The sequence below is a fragment of the Pseudochaenichthys georgianus genome, chromosome 15, assembly GCF_902827115.2.
Source record: "Pseudochaenichthys georgianus chromosome 15, fPseGeo1.2, whole genome shotgun sequence".
In the NCBI taxonomy this organism is placed as follows: Eukaryota; Metazoa; Chordata; class Actinopteri; order Perciformes; family Channichthyidae; genus Pseudochaenichthys; species Pseudochaenichthys georgianus.
In genome coordinates this window covers 23,082,225-23,103,565 of record NC_047517.1, presented here as the reverse complement: position 1 = coordinate 23,103,565, position 21,341 = coordinate 23,082,225, and the positions used below count along the sequence as shown (strand labels likewise).

The 21,341-nt window shown below is 43.2% G+C and overlaps 2 protein-coding genes across 2 annotated transcripts in view; one reads left to right on the top strand and one right to left on the bottom strand.

Annotated features, from left to right (window-relative positions):
• The window catches only part of rassf4a (Ras association domain family member 4a), a 29,029-nt gene that overhangs the window by 1,093 nt on the left and 6,595 nt on the right, over positions 1–21,341 (top strand). The window contains exons 2-3 of the mRNA XM_034100287.2: positions 11,552–11,620; positions 12,003–12,078. Coding sequence (XP_033956178.1) covers positions 11,568–11,620; positions 12,003–12,078 — 129 coding nt within the window. The 5' untranslated portion in view covers positions 11,552–11,567. The remainder of the gene's footprint in view (positions 1–11,551; positions 11,621–12,002; positions 12,079–21,341) is intronic.
• Positions 8,931–10,864, bottom strand: LOC117459497 (C-X-C motif chemokine 9-like). The gene is made up of 4 exons (XM_034100302.2): positions 10,759–10,864; positions 10,523–10,652; positions 10,347–10,430; positions 8,931–9,500 (listed from the first exon to the last, which is right to left on the bottom strand). Exons 1-4 carry the CDS (start codon positions 10,862–10,864, stop codon positions 9,368–9,370), a joined length of 453 nt encoding a protein of 150 aa, XP_033956193.1. The 3' UTR covers positions 8,931–9,367.

Sequence of the window (21,341 nt, the reverse complement as noted above, 5' to 3'; positions counted from 1 at the left end):
CATAAAAAGAGAAGTATTGTGACAGAGTAAAAGAGTGCAGGGTGTTTAGCTGAATCTGCACCTCCTCTCCCAGAGATCACTGCGTACTGTCTGTTTCCTGGGTTTTGTGGTGACGATTGCTGCTCATGCAAGCATTTTTTCTCTTCTATTTTTGTCTAAGAAACTTCTGTTTCAGCTGCACTAAATGCAAAAGACTCCTTTGTGTGTACATCAGCTAATTATTTGGAAACATCTAGAATGGTAACTAACATACAAGGGTTTAATCAATCAGGTTACATTTATTACGAATGTGTAAGTCATAGTTTGGAATGAAGCATATCAAAGTCACACATCAATACTTTAACTGATTAACATCTCTTTTTTATGTTGTTACCAAATCATGGTCTGCAACTCAATGGATCTTCTCAGAAAGAATAGCCAGTCAATGGCCCTTTAAATACAGTCAACACATTTGAAACAATCTGTCCACTTCAGCTAATTTCCTGCAGGTGGTGTCAATGTCAGAGTTAAACTAAACAGTGTCTCTTCCATCACTAAAGCCCCTGTCACACTGTCCCGAAATTGACACACGAATATGGAATTGTGAATTTCGCACGAAGATGGCCCCGAACCACACACGAAGGCAACATTTACATTACATTTAAGACATACAACTGCAATGAAAGTACCAAAAACAATTATGTTACAGTACTATGATACTGTACTGATATCTTCAGACTTTGTTCTTTACTTTATCCATCTTTATATGCAGAAAATATTAAGTTTTCTCCATAATGTTGTTTCCATAGCAACAACAACTTCCTGTCAACTCTCCTTCAAAATAATATATTATATCCTTTTCAGTTTCACAGAACACAAATTGGGTTATTTACATAATATGTTTACATGATTTTGTTGTGCAATAAAACAACCAGATGGACACACGATAAAGGAAATGTTCAAATTCGGGTCTCTGATCGTAGCAACATCGAGCCATTCGTGAGGGCATCTTAAGCCTTCGTATGACCGCCGGTGGAGTTCTCATTCATAACACTCCGTTCGATGTCTCACTATGGGATGCTCCTCAACGCGTATGCAAACAGAAGCATCAATCTCATTACGCCAATCCTGATTGGCTGGTGATCTTGACGTCAACGTCAGGGAATCCACCCACCCTTTAAGTAGCTTGCGCTACGACGCAGCGTCATTCAAACACCTCTTCTCGCTTCAGAGCACATCTCGAATTATCAGTAACCGGGCTAGCTTAACGGTCCACAAACTGAACCCAAAACTCGACGGGCGCTTGCCGGTTACTTTTTTGCTTTGCAAGAAGACTGAGCAATATTAACACACCAGTTAATATTGTAATCTGCCTCGCCGTTTCTTTCTGTCGAAATAACGGTAAGGTTTGATTTTTTTCTTCAAGCTAGTAACATACCTGTTGCTAGCTTTTTCTTCCCTCCACACCAACACCACGGTAACGAGGACGTTCTCTTTTCTCTCTCACACCAGAGGAGACAGAGATAAAAAAGGTATTAACACACCAGTTAATATTCTTTAAAGAATAAAATCTACACCGTCGCTACACCACTCCACGCCGACACCCCGGCGTACGAAGATGGACGCTTCTCTCCCTCAAACCAGAGGAGTCAGGGACTCGGAGGCTCGGCTATGAGGCTGCGGGTTTAAGATCTCAGGCACAGACTCACACCAGGGCTGCTCGTCCTGCCTCGGGCTGGAACACGCCCGGGAGGCTATCGATAACCCCGGCTCGTACGGGCATTGTACCCGCTTCACCATTAAGAGCCTCCGCCGACGGTTAGCACGCCAAGCTAGCTTGTCGGGACGGGACCCCCTCATGTCCGCTGATTCGCCGGCCGGCAATCAAGACATGGTGGCGTTCGCCGCAGAGATTGAGCCCCACGCCGTGTCAGGCTGGGACCCGGTGGCGGCAAGAGCCGCGAGAGCGGAGCCCCGCGCTGTGTCAAGCCGGGGCTCCCAACTGGACCTCACCATGGTTCCACCCGCGGAGGATGTCCTGGAGTTGGACTATATGGAGGACGAAGAGGATACTTCTGAGTTCCTCCTGTCCGACTCGGATGAGGATGACATCTTCGTTTCATCGGCTCAGACTGCAAAGCCGGGAGCGATGTCCACTCTCCCGGGCGAAAGCACACCAGCTTTGCCCGTCCTAAGTATAGACTTGCAGGCCGTGTGTCAACGCACTGCGTCCAGGCTGGACATCCCATGGCCTGAAGTGGCCAAGGAGACCTCCAGATCTCGCTACGAGGGGAAGAACTTGCCCCAAGCAGCAAGGACGAAGAGGCAGCTCCTTCCAGTCTTTCCGGAGATGCTGGACGAGGTGTCGGTCTCGTGGAGAGACCGCCCTTTTAGCAGCAAAGCCCCAATCCAGGGTGCCTCCTCCCTGGACTGTGACGGTATGGAGAGGCTCGGCCTGCTCCGCATGCCGCTCCATGGAACCGCTGGTGGCAGCCCACCTCCAACCGAGGCTGGCTTCGACACCGAGCAGGAACCCCATGCTACCGGCAAAGGCAGACCGGTTCCAGTCAGCGATGACCGAACGGGCCTATAAAGCCGCAGCTTTGTCCGCCAGGTCACTCAACGTCTCCTCGCTGCTGACCGCCTACCAGGCGGAGCTCTGCGCAGACATGTCGAGCAAACCTGAGCCTGCCGTGTGGGACGAGATCGCAGCGATCACAGACATTTGCCTCCGTGTGCAGCGCTGTGCAGTCCAAGCCACGGGCAAAGCACTGGGAATTATGGTGGTACAGGAGAGAGCCAGGTGGCTCAACCTGACGAACCTTCCAGACTGGGAAAAAAGAGGATGTTCTGGAAATGCCTATTGTTCCCGAGGGCATATTTCGCTCCGCTCTAGCTTCGATGCAGCTGAGATGCGAATCAAAAAGGAAGGGAGACGAGGCTCTCCAGCTCTGTCTCCCCCGAAGGGTCCAGCCGCCACCTTCAATGGTCCCGCGGCAGGCCTTCACTCAAGCTGCCTCACGTCCTGCCCGGTTCAAGATACCGAAGCAGCAGAGACCACAGCCAGTCCCGGGTCCCCAGCCCAGGCACGAGGCGAGGGGGAGCTGGCCAAGAAAATCTCCGGTTCCGGGAGCTGCCGCTCAGGCGCAGCCGACCCAGGTTTTCAGCCACCAGGCGAGGAAGAAGGAGCGGGCGGCCTGACAGCCTCCTCTCCTCTCCTCTCCTCTCCTTGACGAAGGAGCTGGAAGTTCCCTGTTCCCCAGCTCCAGAGCACGTTCCAGTGTTAGATGCTCATGTGTTTTCGGGGTGCCACCATGCCCCCATCTTCCCGCCGCCTCGAGTGATGCCAGAACGTCATCCTCAAGTTCGCGCCATCAGGGAAATGGACTTAACATCAAAGACAGCAAGTTCCGCTGCCTGTTTAAGTCACACAAACACATGTCATCATTGTTGTTTCCTAATAAATCATTTTCCACTGTAGTTTCCAGGCTTGAAGCCAAGGGCGCAGTCAATAAAAATGAAAAGGAAAAACATCCCATGGCCTGATGGGACGGGTTTGCGTTCTCTCCAGTTACACATGCTGGCACGCAAACTAATCTTATGGAGCTGCGGACGTCTCCTCTCTCTGAGAGCGACGCACGTACCAGGAGTGATGAACCTCGGGGCAGATCTACTGTCCAGAGGTGCACCACTATATATGCAGACTGGACTCTACATCCAATGATTGTGAGTCAGCTGTGGGTGCGTTACGGCCGAGCCGCGGTAGATCTGTTCGCATCAAAAGAAAATGCTCAATGTCAGCTGTTCTTTTCAATGTCAGCTGTTCTTTTCAATGCGCGAACCCCTGGAACAAGCTGACATGAAACTCCTGTCACTGAAGACAGTGCATGTTACTGGCTCTGGCATCTGCCAAGCGAGTCAGTGACATTCATGCGCTCTCTGTACATCCTTCATGCACTCAGTTTGCCCCGTTTTGAGCGGCTACGGCCTCTCTCAAAAGGCGGACAATAGACGGGATTGTGAAGGCACCACCGCCACGCGCATGCGCAGTGTCGGCCGGGGTTGTCAACCTGGGGTACCACCGTGTTCAGACACTAGAGGGCCCCATAACACAACAAATAAAGACACTGAGGGCAGACGACAGAGCTGTGACATCTCCGCTCGCTTTGAGAAGCGAAAAGTGGAGAATGCTCACAGATTCTGCTTGGGTTTTCAAGACAGTAACACGGGGCTACAGGCTCCAATTCGCTGTCAGCCCCCCTCACTTCTCGGGCATTCTGTATTCACAGGCCCGGGGAGAGTCGGCCCATATTCTGGTGCAAGATATTTTCTCGCTACTAGAAAAGAAGGCTATATTGATAATACCCGACAGAGTCAGAGCGGCTTTTATTCCAAGTATTTCCTCGTTCCCAAACGGGGAGGGAACGGAATTCGGCCTCTACTAGATTTGAGAGCTCTGAACAAATATCTCAAAAGATACAAATTCAGAATGCTCACTCACGCATCTCTGTTGCGTCTCGTGCGCCAAAACGACTGGTTCACATCAGTCGACCTGAAAGATGCGTATTTCCACATCCCAGTATATTACCCACACAGGAAATATCTGAGGTTCGCCTTTCAGGGTGTCTGTTACGAGTACAGAGTACTTCCCTTCGGTCTGTCTCTCAGCCCGCGAGTGTTTGTACGGTGTACGGAAGCCGCGATAGCCCCGTTAAGACAACAGGGTATTCGCCTGGCAACTTATCTGCACCAAGAGGCTATTACGCAGACGAATGTCCTCGTAAAACACCTGCTCGACCTGGGTTTCGTAATAAACACAGAAAAGAGCATGTTGTCCCCAGCCCAGACTGTACTCTTCCCCGCACGTCATGGCGCGCGGAGAGTGATGGTCACTATGAAATGCGTAATGGCTCTGCGCCACTGGCTACACCCGACTTTTCTAGTACGGGGCGTGCCTATGGGTGCTGTCCTATCGCGGAAAGTGGTCACCACAGACACATGTCTGACGGGCTGGGGGGGTATATACACGAAGGAGCAGAGACCTCCAACGGTCACACATAAATATTATCTGGAGCTTTTAGCGGTGTTCCTCACCCTGAAACGCTTTCTGCCTTTTCTCAGAGGACATCATGTCCTCGTGAGGACAGACAACACGACCAGAATATCGTATATATAAACCGCCAAGGGGGTTTGAGTTCTCTCCAGTTACACATGCTGGCACGCAAACTAATCTTATGGAGCTGCGGACGTCTCCTCTCTCTGAGAGCGACGCACGTACTAGGAGTGATGAACCTCGGGGCAGATCTGCTGTCCAGAGGTGCACCACTATATGCAGACTGGACTCTACATCCAATAATTGTGAGTCAGCTGTGGGTGCGTTACGGCCGAGCCGCGGTAGATCTGTTCGCATCAAAAGAAAATGCTCAATGTCAGCTGTTATTTTCAATGCGCGAACCCCTGGAAGAAGCTGACATGAAACTCCTGTCACTGAAGACAGTGCATGTTACTGGCTCTGGCATCTGCCAAGCGAGTCAGTGACATTCATGCGCTCTCTGTACATCCTTCATGCACTCAGTTTGCCCCGGGGCAAACGAGAGTGTTGCTGAAGCCCAACCCTGCCTTTATACCTAAGGTGGTTGGTTCATGTACCCCCATTGACATTGAGGCATTTCCTCCCCCGCTGTGTTCCTCTGATGAACAGCGGCCGAATTTGCTGTGTCCAGTTCGTGCTTTACGCATCTATATGGACAGGTCAAAAGAGTTTCGTTGTAATGACCAACTCTTTGTATCCTGGGCTAACCCTCAGAAGGGCAAGCCTGTTACCAGGCAACGGCTCTCCCACTGGATTGTGGAAGCGATTGCTCTGGCTTATACGAGTCAGTGTTTGCAGGCACCAACGGGCCTGCGTGCTCATTCTACTCCTGGACTGGCTACATCCTGGGCTTTGTTCAAGGGTGTTTCCATCCAAGACATTTGTGCAGCAGCGAGCTGGTCCTCGCCGCTCACTTTTGTCCGCTTTTACAGGCTAGATGTCTCTGTTCCAAGTGTGGCCCGCGCAGTGCTGGGCACCTTGTTGAGACAGGGTTCTACCTGCTAAGTTCTGGTTGTTTTGGTGATTTTCGAGATAAGCATGTCTAGCAATACGGGAGTTTCAATATCCCATAGTGAGACATCGAACGGAGTGTTATGAATGAGAACTATAGGTTACTTACGTAACCCCAGTCTCAGAGTAACATGAAGTGAGATGTCTCACCAGATGGCCCTTCTTGCTAAGGCGAAGCGAGAAGAGGTGCTTATTTTGAATGACGCTGCGTTGTAGCGCAAGCTACTTAAAGGGTGGGTGGATTCCCTGACGTTGACGTCAAGATCACCAGCCAATCAGGATTGGCGTAATGAGATTGATTCTTCTGTTTGCATATACGCGTTGAGGCGCATCCCATAGTGAGACATCTCACTTCATGTTACTCTGAGTACTGGGGTTACGTAAGTGACCTATAGTTTCTCAGGCTCCGGCAGCAACTATGTGGCAAAATCTTTGGCATGCCAAAAAATAGCAGAAGGACCTTGCGAAGGTTCATTTTCGTGTTCAATTCGTGTGTCCATTTTGCCCTTCGTAAGGCCATCGTTAGGGCATCTTGTTATCATCGGTGCCATCGGGCATTCGCCCCGATCAGAGTGAGGGCGAATGCACAGATGATAACACGAAGATGACACGACTTGACAAGATGCCCTAACGAGTGCCTTACGAAGTTGCCGCTCACGAAGTTGCTGCCGGAGCCTGAGAAACTCCACCGGTGGTCATACGATGGCTTAAGATGCCCTCACGAATGACCCGATGTTGCTACGATCACAGCCGAATTTGAACATTTCCTTTATCGTGTGTCCATCGGGTGTCAATTTCGGGACAGTGTGACAGGGGCTTAAGCGAGATGGAGCAATGCTGCCACATATTTTCTAAATCAGGATGAAGTTCAGTGTACTTGAAGCTTTAGACACTAGATGGCCTCATAGCACCAACATCACTTTTGTTGGTACAGTGCTATGTATCTTAGATGCTGTGCATTTATTCTAAAAACAGTTTTGAATTCAAGGAAACCTTCATGCATGAGACTGTTTTTAAATGTAAACAGTTTTTGTCAGTTCATGGCAACCTGTTAAAAACGATAGAAGATACATTTTGACTTTTTAGATATGACATTTAATTTCCCTCTCTACTTTTATAGAAATCAGACTCTTTCCAATTTTCAATAATTCCGTCAAGATAAAATGCACAGTCGTCAGACCAAAGCTGAGAATTACAATGTAAATACAAACATTCAAAATCATGTTACCTTGGAGGCATTTAACTTTTACTTCATATACCACATTTATTACAACACCAATACACTGTGATAAGCTAAAATCACACGACCATAAAAGTTTGAAATTAATAATTTCCAGCAGCATATTAAATGGTTTGTACTTTCAATTGTGTGCTTACCTTTCATTTATGGGAAGTTGTGTGTGGTGTGTATCAAAAAATACAAATCTGAAGTGAAGGTGTTAATGAATTTGTTTAAAACTCTTTCTTAGCTCCTAACTCTTCTCATTGTTTAATAAGTGTTGTATTTGGTTGATATAAAGGTTAGTTCATTATTCATTATTGATTGGCTGTTGAAGGTTTAATATGGTACTATGCAGCAAATGCAAATTAACGGATCAGTGGTCTAGATTTGATGAGTCAACATCTCAGTCAATTAAGTAATTACAGCTATCTAATGAATTAATGGAAACAAATAAATCCTGTATGTATTGTAAAGTACTTCTCTTTGGATTTGCATGTTGGCCACATGCCATCCAGTGACAAGACTGTTATCTTGTCATCTGTTAACAGATCCTCTCAATCAGTATCATTTCTAACTTTCACGGATCACTAAATGTTATTACAAACTCTTCTAACTGCTTGCATAGTTTATCATACTTAATATGAAAAATACCCTAGATTACTCAGCCAGGCAAGGGACAAAGGCCGCCTTGTTGAGCAATTTACTTTCACTTTCCATTTTACCACCTTGTGTAGTCAAGCATCAGTTAATAGCTAACATCTCACATCATGTTGAAAGAGCTCATAACAATGCCAATAGGTGTTTTAGCTAAGAAAAAGAACAGGTTTGTACACGCCTTAGTATTTAACTTTCCACTACCCCAAATGATGTGGGCGCATTGCAAAAGCAGGTGAAAATATTATTTGTGTGTGTGTGGGTGCGTGTTTTGTGTCTATCATATCACATGATCTACAAGAAATCCGAGAGCTGATATAAAGCATGTTTATAAGCCATAATAAAAAACTCACCACTCCACACCCCAACCAGTTGTGCAACACCTTTAGCCTGTGAAAATATTAAACTGCACAATTGATGGTGTATTGTATTTCAAAACACCTCCAGCAAATGTCTTATTTTCAATCACTTCTGTACAGTGCCATAGAAAGAGATAACTGCATTTACATTTCAGCTCCTGGTATACCCTTCAGATGTCTGTGCAGATGTTTAAAGTGAGATGTTTGCCTTGTGCCGGCTGCTGACTCACATCCTGTTGTTTATTAACTAAAGCTGTGGCTGAGGGTTGGATGACCTCTCATATCCTGGCAAGGAAGTAATCCTCTATCCTGTGGTGACCACTCATTAATACACTGGGGATCATAATTCACACATGGAACTACAGTTGGGGTTTTGTTTCCACACGGACATGTTAGGTGTTGTCTATATATGTTGTGTGCCCTCCTGGCTTCTCTCTCTTGTCGACCCGGGCTGCGACCCGACAACATGTCCTTTGCAGCTTGCAAATAAATTACGATTCTTGCACCTTCCTTGCACCGCCTCTGACTCCATAACTCTCGGCACTACAATCCCATCATTCAGTTGTAAAATAATCAGACATTTTAAAAAGAAAATACCACAACAAGCCCAAACTGTTATTCTGATATATTTATTTAAAAAACACAATTTAAAACAATTATCTTATTCATATAAAAATAAATAACCAACAAAAACGTCTCAGTTAGTTTTTTCCAGCTGCATACACAGAACTGCATAACGATATTTTAACAGCATTTTAAAGGTAACACTGTTAACATTTATGACAAGCCTCCAGGGCTCAGTTTTTAAAGTGACACCATTCCACAGAAAAAAGCCCCCTGTGTCTAGCATACAAAGAGAGTTTGATTTATAGCTCGGACAACAGTTTAGGGGAGCTCGGTGTCTTAGCTGCGTGACTTTTATAAAGAAAAGTGATTGCGTGCTGTGGTTTTTTAACAGCCTTGTGACCTGGAGTCAACCGTGTGGCAAGAAACAGCATCTAGACGTATCTTTCCGCTCAGTAACTTTGGACAACTTGTCAGGCTGATTGACTATCGGGGGATTGAGGATGAGGCTTTCCTGCTCTGGGTCCTGCTCCTCTGTCGCTGGCGCTGACCTCCTCTCCCACCCCTCCTCCTCCTCCTCTTCAGGCACAGCGTCACATCACGACCCAGATTATGACTCCTAGAAAAGACACACAGGAGAACTAACTTTAGCCTGGAGGAAGGGCTGTATAGGACACTTCAATCTTTCGATACAATGTTAATTAGGTTAACTGTTTAAGAACCTAACCACATTAGTAGGAGTTACCTTAATGAGAAAGAAGACACCGTGTTTTACAGACTTCGATGAGCTTTGCCACAACATGTTACTCTGTTGGCTTTGTGTCAACAGCACCATGTGATTTCTTTTAACTGCATGTGCCTCATTTCACCTCCAGAGCTATTTGTGCCAAAAACACTTCCAACCCTTGATATGGATCTAAACTACACAATAAACTAAATAATCATTAATCGCTGTCTGATTAGAGTAATAAAAGGATAGTTGAATGATAATTCTTATGATAAATGCACAGATCATTGTATTAAATCTAATCTAATCTAACACAACAAATGTTAATGGTGGCATGATATAAGCTTTTATAAAAGGATATCATTAACTTTTATGTCTAAAGTTGCAAAACATGTGTAGCAAAGATTAACAAACTCTTTGAATAGGTGCCGTGTTAAGACAAGAACCGGATTGACAACAAATAAGATACTGTTGGCCTGAAGACGGGTGGAACCCCTTTACAGACAGTTGGGATGCACAGCTTAAATGTCCTCCATCTGGTGTGTAATATATTTATAATGGTGTTGTTCTGTGTAAATGAAACTCAGTTGAAATATGACATGTTACTCTTGGCTGAGGGTTGACAAAGCTGTAGTATCCCTTTCTAAAACAATGATTGAGGCCATGTTTTCAGAACCCATAGTAGTGAGTGTGTGTCCTATTTACGAAAAGTTAGGTTTCACTGATAAAGCCTCTCACCTATTCCAGCAGCGAATCAGCTGTTTGCCCATCGGTGATACTGGACTCAGACACACTACTCGATTGTTACTCTTCAGGACCACTCTGTAAAACACATGTAAACCAACACATTAACTCCTCTTATTCAATTATCTGTGTCCATGAATGTGTGTCTCTGCAGGATCTGGTATACTCACATTACTGTGACTTTGTCGCAGCTGGGGCTTTTCTGGTGAACTGTGAGTTCTTTCAGTTTCCCTTTGACACCTGGTTGGGCCTGCGGACACATACATCTTCCCGGGACATACGTGCTGTCTGACTCTCTCACTGCACAGACACAGTATAGGATTATAGGTTAACTCCAAACAGTGCAACATGAGCAGGGATTAAGTTCATGCTCAGACAGATTTGTCTGAGCATAAATGGTTCTTACCTGTGATCAGTACACAGCAGAGGCTCAGGAAGGCAAGCTGACAGGCTGAAGGAAGATAAAGCTTCATGCTGGATACGAGTGCTGCACTGATCCCCCTGAGCCACATGTGGCTCTTTTATACCCTTGCTCCTCCCCGCATACTCAGAACTGGGCTTTCCAAACCATGAAAAATTCCCCATGGCATGAGATAGCAGGACACGGGAATTAGAATGCAGGGATCAGGGACACATTCCTCTGTCTTGTCCGAAAAAGCTTGAACTCCTGAAGGACACAGTGATTCATATAAGTCCTTTTGTATTTACTGTGCTTCCTATTTATGGAAAAAAACCTTTTGTTGCAGACTTTTATTTAATTTATTTTTTAACCTTGCCACAAATGAGTAGTGCTTCCTCATAATGTTAACTGTTTACGAACCTAACCACATTAGTAGGAGTTACCTTAAAATGAGAAAGAAGACAATGTGTTTTACAGACTTTGATGAGCTTTGCCACAACATGTTGACTTTGTGTTAACAGCACCATGTGATTTATTTTAACTGCATGTGCCTCATTTCACCTCCAGAGCTATTTGTGCCAAAAAACTTCCAACCCTTGATATGGATCAAAACTACACAATAAACTAAACAATCATTAATCGCTGTCTGATTAGAGTAATAAAAGGATAGTTGAATGATAATTATTATGATAAATGCACAAATCATTGTATTAAATCTCATTAACGTATAGGAGTTATTCCTATTAATATGTGATGTAAATCAGGTCATTATGAATGTTTTTCTCTTGTTCTGCCACAGCTGGACTCTGGTCACAATGGTTGAGCGTCAGACCTACGTGAAGCTCAGTGAAGAGAAACTGATACCAAAGTAAGTCTCTCCACCTGCTGCAATGTAATGACTAAAATACAGTTTAACCACAAGGGTGATCAAAATATCACCACTGCCTGCATTGTGTGAAGGCTTTTAGTTATTTTTATTTGTTTTGTGAATCATTTTAGGACATGGATTGCAGAGAAATCAACGTAGGACGGGGTGTTGAAGTTAATTCCTGATTATTTTATTTGTCTAATTTTTATTTTTTATTTGTATTGCTTATTGTTTTTTGTGCATATTATGTGTGATTGTCTGTCCTCTTTTTCATTTTCAAAAGAATCAGGGAACATTTGGAAAATAAGTGTTTACAGTTTACATGGTATCACTTGAATATTTTCAATCAATAAACCCTTTGTGATCTTATGTTAATTTCCAGGTCGCACATATTGTCACTGCTTAGGACCTACAACTGTTACCATGAAGGAAAGAATTTCCAACTGCGGACCCGCGAGGTAAGACAACCTCTGACAGTGTTGGCAGACAATAAAAAGGCAAACAGAGTTTTTGACGGTTGCTTGGTGGTATGCTGGATTGCAGGACATACGGTAGGTGCTGTAAAATGGGTCAAACACAAAGCAAAACTGGAACCAGTTTAACCAGCACTTTGATTTGCAGGCAGATAATGAGAACGAATAACCTGAGACCACATAAACTGGCAATCTGGCAGCAGTTTTCATCACAGACCTTCATCCCGGGATCTTTTCCAACATGCCAAACGGCTGACAAAGCAAACAAAAAACACCCTTTTTTGAAAATGGAAATGCAAGGAGGGAGTCTCAGATTTCATTCATATACACTAACTGCTCAGCAGAGTATTTCCACAGTAAACGTTTGGCTGTCGTGTGGTGTGTTTGGTTATTTGTTTGATATTCTATGGGTTTTTTGGTCGGGAGTTCCCCATTGTTCTCCAGCTGGTTTTGAGAGAGAGAGAGAGAGAGAGAGAGAGAGAGAGAGAGAGAGAGATGAAGAGAGAAGAGAGAGAGGATCGAGAGATGAGTAGGAGAGAGAGATAGATGATAGAGAGATGAGAGAGAGATTAGAATATCTCGAGAGAAGATATATCGAGGATAGTATGATCTCGTCTCTCTCTTCTCTCTCTCTCTCGTCGCTCTCTCTCTCTCTCTCTCTGCTCTCTCTATATTATAGCGTCTTCTCGCTCTCTCGCTACTCTCGAGATGCATCTCGCATCTTAGGTCATGTGGTGATCCGTCTCTCTTTTTCGTACCACCGGCCAGACTCTCTATAGTGTCTCATTCTGGGAATCCCCCCACAGTCGCCTCCATAACATGTGAACATATAGCATATGTATAATAGAGGGACCAATGATCTTACAATATTAACATAATTTTGAAATTGAAAAACAGTTGTTTATTGATCATTAATAAGATATTAAATACAAACAAAATACTATTATAGAAAATGACTTTGACCTCTGTAACTTATTATAAGAAGCTTTAATGCGCGATTTGTACAATGAGTCTTTTAACATGTGGTCAAATGCAAGCTACTAATTCAACCAAAAAAATGTGGCTTCAATAAGGAATTGAGTCCAGACTTACTTATATAATAGTTGTAAAAAAGAGACTATTGCAGTGAAATCGCTGATTCTGCATTATACAGCATATTGCTTACTGTGTTAAAACGCAGGCTGTCCAAGGCACCTTTCAGTCTCATTATTTTGATTATGTTGCCTGATTTGAACAAGTCCCACGTATTTTACACAGAACCCCTCAGCAGGAACGCTCAACCTTAAATCATAATGTGAAAAATGTGATGACTTAGGCAATGTATTTATGTGTCTTTTGGTTGAAGACAGCATCTGAAGTTAAGTTTGACTGAAAAGCTCAGTTTACTGGCAAAGTCAAAATGCATTTAAGTCAGCTGAAAACAATAAAAATGTAATAAATCATCTGTGCAATATGAAATAGGATCCTGAGGAATTAAGAAGTTATACCTTAATTAGTCGGTTTTATTTTATCCTGTAGTGTACGTTTGTAAGAGGCATGAAATGAATTGAAATTGAACTCACCACAACTCCGTTCGGTAGCTGTCAATAGAAGATGTTAACAAATCAGTGCTGGTAGTGTGATATAATCAAAATCGAAGCGCTGAGAAATGTACATTGTTAAAGTGACAAATGCCTTGTTGTGATGATTTATGCGGTATGTGTCATTGTTAGAGCTGATGGTGGCGTGTAGTGCAGTGGATAGAGCCTTGGTATTCGGATCAAGGGAGCACAGGTTCAAACCCCACTGCAGTCAGCATGTCATTGTGTCCCTGGGCAAGACACTTCACCCCAAATTGCTCCTGTGGGGATTGCCCACAGTATTGAGTATGTAAGTCGCTTTGGATAAAAGTGTCTAAGTAACATGTAATGTAATGGAGTGGGGCCAAATGTTACTCATTAGACATGTTATGGATATAAGGGACAACACATTTCTCAGCGCTTACATTCTTTGATTGGAAAAAAGACCAACATTTGGAAACTCCTAATGTGGATTGCTAGAATACAGAGTGAATGAGTTTAGATGAAAACCAGCTGCAGACACTCAGCATGTTTACCATGCAGACTGTGATCATATATACCTGACATGTCTGAGGGTTTGTTTTTTCATTTATATCAACTATCCAGAGTGATGCACAGACTCTGTGTGAAAGTGTTGTTTTAAGATGAAGTCATGTTCTGCAGGTGGAGTCAGGTGGTCTGTATTAGTCATGTTGTCAGGTGGTTTGACTTGGAAGCTGAGCGACATACACAACAAACTAAACTAAGGAAAACAAGCTCTAACATGAATAGTCAAACTTTATTAGTTGATTTCATAGTTGATACTGAGCCCCGAAGCTGTGTTATACTTTTACTGCTCAGCATCAGTCTTGGATCCAATATTGGATTATGGATTTGGCCAAAAAGGCTGTAAACCTTTCTTTTCTGATTAAGGGGATGTTTTTTAAATTACAAAAGTAGGTGTAGTCAAAATATTTCATTCTGATCTTGGCAACACTTGGCTCAATAGTGTCTGTCTGTCTGTCTGTCTGTCTGTCTGTCTGTCTGTCTGTCTCTCTGTCTGTCTGTCTGTCTGTGCTTGTCTGCTGTGAGAACCACATATTAATCTCAGTTTGTGCTGCAGCTTCCCCTTGTGGCTGTGTTAAGTACTTTTTCGTTTAAAATGCACACACTGTAGTGCCATTGATTACCACTAGATGGCAGCATTATTTCCGTAAACTTGTGAGGCAGTAGTTACTCAGATTCTTTATCAAGTCCAAGTAACACAACTACACGAAAATACTCAACACATTTGTTCCATTTATATATGTATATTTTACATTTTATATAAACTGTATTGAATTTCAAAAACTAGCCTACTTCTTAAAATGGCCCCTAGTGTAATAGTATGTTACATTTTATTGGATATTATCACGGTGATAATATCAAAACTTGTTGCAAAGTTGCAAAACCTCAGTATTTTCAGCCCGTGAATCGGTCTATCCACTCGCCGCACTCTGTAGAGCGCTGTGTCAGTGCTTCACTATCAAATCCATTCCACTTGCTTATTGAGAGAATGCCCAAATCAATGAAACTCTGTACCATGGCTGCAGTCGGATAGTTTAAAAATCAGCTCCTAAGTTCTAACCCTATCGTCTATTCCTTGACCTCTGAGTGAAACGTCACGGGGTTAAGGGATAGTGGATAGGAGAATTCAAAAGGACTTAGGAGAAGAGACTGCGGTACTTTAGAGAATCCGAATGCACTTTCACTATCCGACGTGTTTATGATGCGCCAGCGGACGTCATTGTGTGCGTCTGCTGCTGTGGGGAAACTATGGAAACCACAGTTTTCTATACAGCGGACTACAACATGGATGTTTAATAAGAACGAGGGACTGCTGTGAACTCATCTAGAGACTCTGCACCGTGCTCTGATGCTGCTGCTTTGCTTTATGAACGTGGACAACAGAGAAACATATTCTTCAGGACCAAAGTTGGAATTGAAATAAAAAGGAAAGTGAAACTTATGCTCGTCACCCTCTCCCTCCGGTCCACATTAATACACATGATCCCAATACTGCTCCGGAAGGTTGGAGATCTGCTCCTCACCATCGATGGCGGCTCCATCCACCCTTCCCCTGAGGTTCGCAGCCTGGGCGTCACTCTGGACTCTAGCCTCACCTTCAACTCCCACATCAGGTCTACTGTCAAAACTGCTTTCTTTCACCTACGAAACATCTCCAGACTCCGGCCCTCTCTCCCCGACCCCGTTGCAGAAACATTAATTCATACCTTCATCTCCTCTCGTCTGGACTACTGCAATGGAGTTCTGTTCGGGGTCACCAGCAAAGCCCTGGACAGGCTCCAGTACGTCCAGAACTCTGCAGCCAGGCTCCTCACCCACACTAAGCCCTGGCAACACATCACCCCTACCCTCATCCACCTTCACTGGCTCCCGGTCAAGTCACGCATCCAGTACAAACTCCTCCTGCTAACCTACAAATCTCTCCACTCCCTAGCCCCTCCATACATCTCTGACCTCCTTCAGCCCTACACCCCCTCTCGTCACCTGCGGTCCTCTGACAAAGGGCTGCTCTCCATCCAGCGCTCCAAGCTGAAAACATTTGGCAACAGAGCCTTCAGTGTCGCAGCCCCCACCCTCTGGAATTCTCTGCCCTCTGCAATCAGGAATGCAGACACTCTTGACACCTTCAAAAAAACACCTCAAACACCATCTGTTCACTCAGGCCTTTGGCCTCAACTAATTTACAGTCACTTATTTCCTGCTATTGCTCTGTATGTTTATTATTACCTTTTTTGTTTTGTTACTTCCCATTGTAAAGCGTCCTTGGGTTTCGTGAAAGGCGCTATATAAATTGAAATTATTATTATTATTATTATTATTATTACGTATGATTGTATGAACTAAAGATCTTAAATCAATACAGATGTATTTATTATAAACGTTAGTCCTTAACATCTATCACTGTGTATATCACCATTCAAACATCTTTTAAAAGTTGAACAAACTCCACACAGCTCAGTAAAGACTGAAATGTTGACTTTATTTGATAATGTCAGTGAAAACTAACGTTCATATTTCTCTTTTTGAGTATAATACTGATGAACGTTCAAAACAAAGCACTTTGGCAACTTACCACCTATTTTTTTAAATGCTTAATACGCACCGTAACTTTCATGATATCATTTCTCGGTCATAAACGGTTGTTTCCGTGAACATCCGACTGTTGAGTGAAGGCAAATGCTGCGGCTGCAAGGCATTGTGGGGCAGCATTTTCGCTTCTCCTGTCGGTTAGGGAGGTCCAGTGGTTCCTAAGCTAAAGGAGGTTATAAAGGAAGTTTGAAACCTCCTTTCCTTTCATTCTCATCATTCTAGAGAATTCTAACGGCACTTATCATGGCTGCCACTGAGGGACTTCCGGGTCATTTCACTCCTTTAGGAAGGTTCCTAAGCTAAATGGACTATTCGACTTCAGCCCATGTTTTCACTGCTACTTTGTACCAAGGCAGATTCTCACAAAGCGCGCGCATGTTCAAGGAGTGTTGTCGTCGTTGGACAGCTCAGGGGCCTCATTTATAAAGGGATATATGCTCAAAAAATGGCGTACGCCAGTTTGTTTGCAATTTTTGCGATTTATAAAATACTAACTTGACAGGAAAATGTCCCCGCAAACTCTAACCCATGCGTACGCACTAAGCACAAAAACGGGAGAGACGAGAAACTGCGACACCGCGTTGGCAGAAGGAAGAATGGAGATAAATATGTGGAAATAATACCATAAATAAAATGTTACCTCTCATTTATCATATATGAAGAATTCATTTTCAAACATTGATTAAAGCCAATCTTAAAATGATTAAACAAACGCCTGTTTGCGACTCCTCAGTGCACACAAAAACATAACTTGGAGAAATAAATAAATACGGATATGTTATTTAAAACCACCTCGAATATGTTGTGGTAATGTTATGAAATGCAGGAGGACAGAATTACGTCTAAACTCACGCCGTTTTGCATTTATATAGGTTGTAGATACGAGCATGGTTTTATATACTATCATGTTTAATCGTGTTTTATTCCGTTTGCCAAGACTTGATAAGTCACTTGTAAAACACAGGAGGTATGGAAACTAAGAACACCATATGTGGTAAATTGTACAGCAAATATAACACAACACATTGGTTGTATTTCCTTTAACTAGAGCTGCTGCGGGGAGGGGGGGGTTGAGACACACAGGCTGCAGTGGAGACGCTGCACACAGCTGATCGACAGCTGGGACACAAACCACCAAATACAAAAACATAATTCAGATCCAGTCGTCATGACTCCACTCCGGAGGGATTCCCCGATCATTTCTTACAGTTTCTCATCAAGGGTGTCTCCTGTCCCCGGTACAAACACACTGCCTGAGGAAGGCTATGTGTATTTTTTTTGTCATTAACCTTTTTTCGGACCACTTATTTATTTATTTTGGTGACGATCCGACCTCCATGCTGCTACTCATGGTTCAAACTGCATCCACCAAATAATATGATTTATCTCGACCTCCCCAAAATCTGACACGGTGTGAGATGTCTTTTTTAGCTGTTCTGTCGTCATTTCCTGCTATCTTCTTCATAAAGTCAGTCAAAATGAATGAATGAATGGGCATTTCTTTGACTATTTATAGGAAAATATGGGCGTTACGTGAAGCGCAAAAACTGCACCGCATTTCGAGTCGATTGTGATTTATAAAGGGAAACCGGCGTAGGAAGTGCTGTACGCACTTTCCTCGCCGGTATGCAATGTTTGGTGAATCGGAAAATGTCGGAAAATTTCTGTATACTATTTTTTGGATTTCTACTACGTAACAATAGTTTAGATGAGAAAAGGAATCGAAATGCCAGATTACTAGTATTTATCATGTAAACAGGGAACATGAATAACCCGATCTCTCTGTGCTCATATAAACACCATGATGTCCATGTAGCAACGCAGTCAGTGTGTTTTACTGGAGCCTTAATTCGATAAGAGATTATTTTCTGAGTTCTTTAACTTCGGTACTCTCTCTCAATATGATAATGTGCATTATGTTTTAATTATACTTCTTATCATTCAGAAGCTTTTTGTGTGTTTATGTTTTACTGAGTGCTTATAGGCAATTTCCATCCCAGTATTCAGTTAACTATTTATTTTCTGTGCACATTACATATTACAGCTAATATTCTACCTACTGCTTGGGACTTTGAGTCTTCAAAATGTCCAATGTCACAGACTGGGACTTACTTTAGAGTCAGTTGTATTTACATTCAGTATGACTTGTTATGATTCAATGTGAAAGAGTATACTGCTCAATAAATAATGATCACTTCACCACCTCTCTTGACATCTAGGCGCTTGAGAGTGAGTCAGAGGCAGAACACAGGGACAGTGGAGAGAGGTCTGTTGCTGAGGTGAGTGATGAAAGGGAAATGACAGTTTGACGGTAAATTGTGATGTGGACTCTCATCCCAGAATGTTAAGGAAATCAGTGGGGATATTTCAGTCAAGGGGCATCATATGGCCAATATAGACAGAAGAGCAACATTTATTTGAACATTTAAGTCAATGATACCATTCCTAGGTGAACTTAACATCTGTATGGAGTCAGATCAGTCCCAATATTAATAAATGCTCACAGAAGGATTCACAAATGTATTTTGCATTTTATATATAAATGACTCTCCACAAAAATATCTCTCAATGCACTCACAAATATGTATTGTTGTATATAAATGTACAAAAAATGGGCATTTAAACTGCTTTTTATTCATTCAAAGACGGCTCTGAATTAATAATCAAATATGTTTCCTTTCTTTACTACTGGATGAAATTACAAAATGCACCCATCATTTTCCTCATGTTAAAAGTATCAAACCACCTGTTAAAATGCACCAGAATACAGGAAATCTATTTTTTTGGGGGGGAGGACCCCACACCCCCCGTTAAAAATGTCCCCCCCACATTCAGGATGCTTCCTACGCCCATGTTGAAATGTAACGATATTCAGCTCTTTAAAGTAACTTAAAAAAACAGCAGAGAAAAAAACATCTTCATGAGTATTTTAGTATTTTATTACAAACTATATCTTAAAAAAATTTAAACATGTAGACTTCAGTCCTCAGTGCGTATAAGTCTTCTCTCTGGAGCCATTTGGTGATTCTGTCTTTGTTCATCATAATAAGTCCCATCAGCCATTGCGCTGTTTTGATCTTCATAAACAGAGCAGGTTCTCCAATGTTGTTTGATTATGATATATTCCAACAAGTGCTTTTGGGCTTTTCCACAACAACAACAATAACAACAACAACAACAACTGTGTCTCCCTTCAAGTCCTTATCTGTCCAAACAGCCAGTCTACTGGATCTTTGCCCCTGCAGTCTTTTTCTCTGCCCCTCATGAGAGAGAAATCCTCTGTGCTGTTGAGACTCAGATTGCAAAGTCTGGAAGTCCTTAGTGAGCGGGGAGAGCCGAGAGGAAGTGAGGCTGAGACAGAGAGCTTCATCTGAGCCTTAGAGAACGGCCGCAGCCTGGGGGCCCTCTGGAGTCTGACAGGGCCGCAGCTCGGGGCGTCTTCAGATCGGGCAAGAGCCTGGATGCTCGTCATGTAGTCGTCCAGAGACGCTGAGCTCTGGGCAGGCTGTGAGGAGGAGGGGTGGACAGGCAAGTCCTCCAGGGTCTCAGTAATGGTGGGTAAGAGAGGCAAAGAAAGCAACAGCCATGTGCGTTTCATGCTGCATCGGGGGAGGGGAAATAAAACAGTTAGACCATATGAAAAGACTCAATGTCCAAATACATAAACTGTTTATTTAAAAAAAAAAACATTTAGATAGTGATTTTAATTTGTGGTTGTTAAGAAAAAACTCTTTCATTATATTCATTTTCATTATACACTTTTTTGCATGCTTTCTTTTAGTCATTACATTTACATAATTTAACATTTTATATGCTGTAGATGCCCTTCATTCCTTGTTTTTGTAAGAATTTAATTTGTGGTCAAAACATTTAACTCTATTCATTTCATACGTTTTTATTCTTCTGTCTGGTTTGTAAATATTACTTTTAAATCAACTTGAACACATGGCTAAATTGTAAGTCGTCTATAATAAGTGTTAATTAAGAACACAGGATTGTTGCTTGAATTGTGGAGTGGACATGAAGAGTGAAGCAGAGTGATGTAGTCCGCTCAGTTGAGTATGACTGGAGCAGAGTGTGTATCCGGGCTTTATAGAGGCACTCTGAAGCCGAGCGATGAAGCGCCACTTCCAAAAATAGATCTGCTGACCTTACTCGCATCTCTGTGGGCTTGTGTGTGTTTGGGAGGGTGTGTCCATGCCTGTTCAGGAAACTGGTGATGCAGGTCAGAGAGGTCCAGTGGTGCAGCTGCTCTCAATGTTTATATTCCAGAAACAATGAAGCCCTGGGAGCATTCTGTCTCGCCTCAAAAAACCCACGGTGCCTCTTTTTTTTATTTCAGTAATAACATGTTAAGCCATCTAAAAATGGTGAACACCTGACTATCTCCAGTATTCTTCTTTATAAGCAATCTGCACATTTCTTACTGACAAGCTTCTATTGCTCCCACCATTTGTTATGATATTACAGTCAAAAGTAGCCACAAGTTATCCATGCAAATTAAACTGTAATGTTCTATTAACAGTACATTCCTACATTTAGAGGCCCATCTTG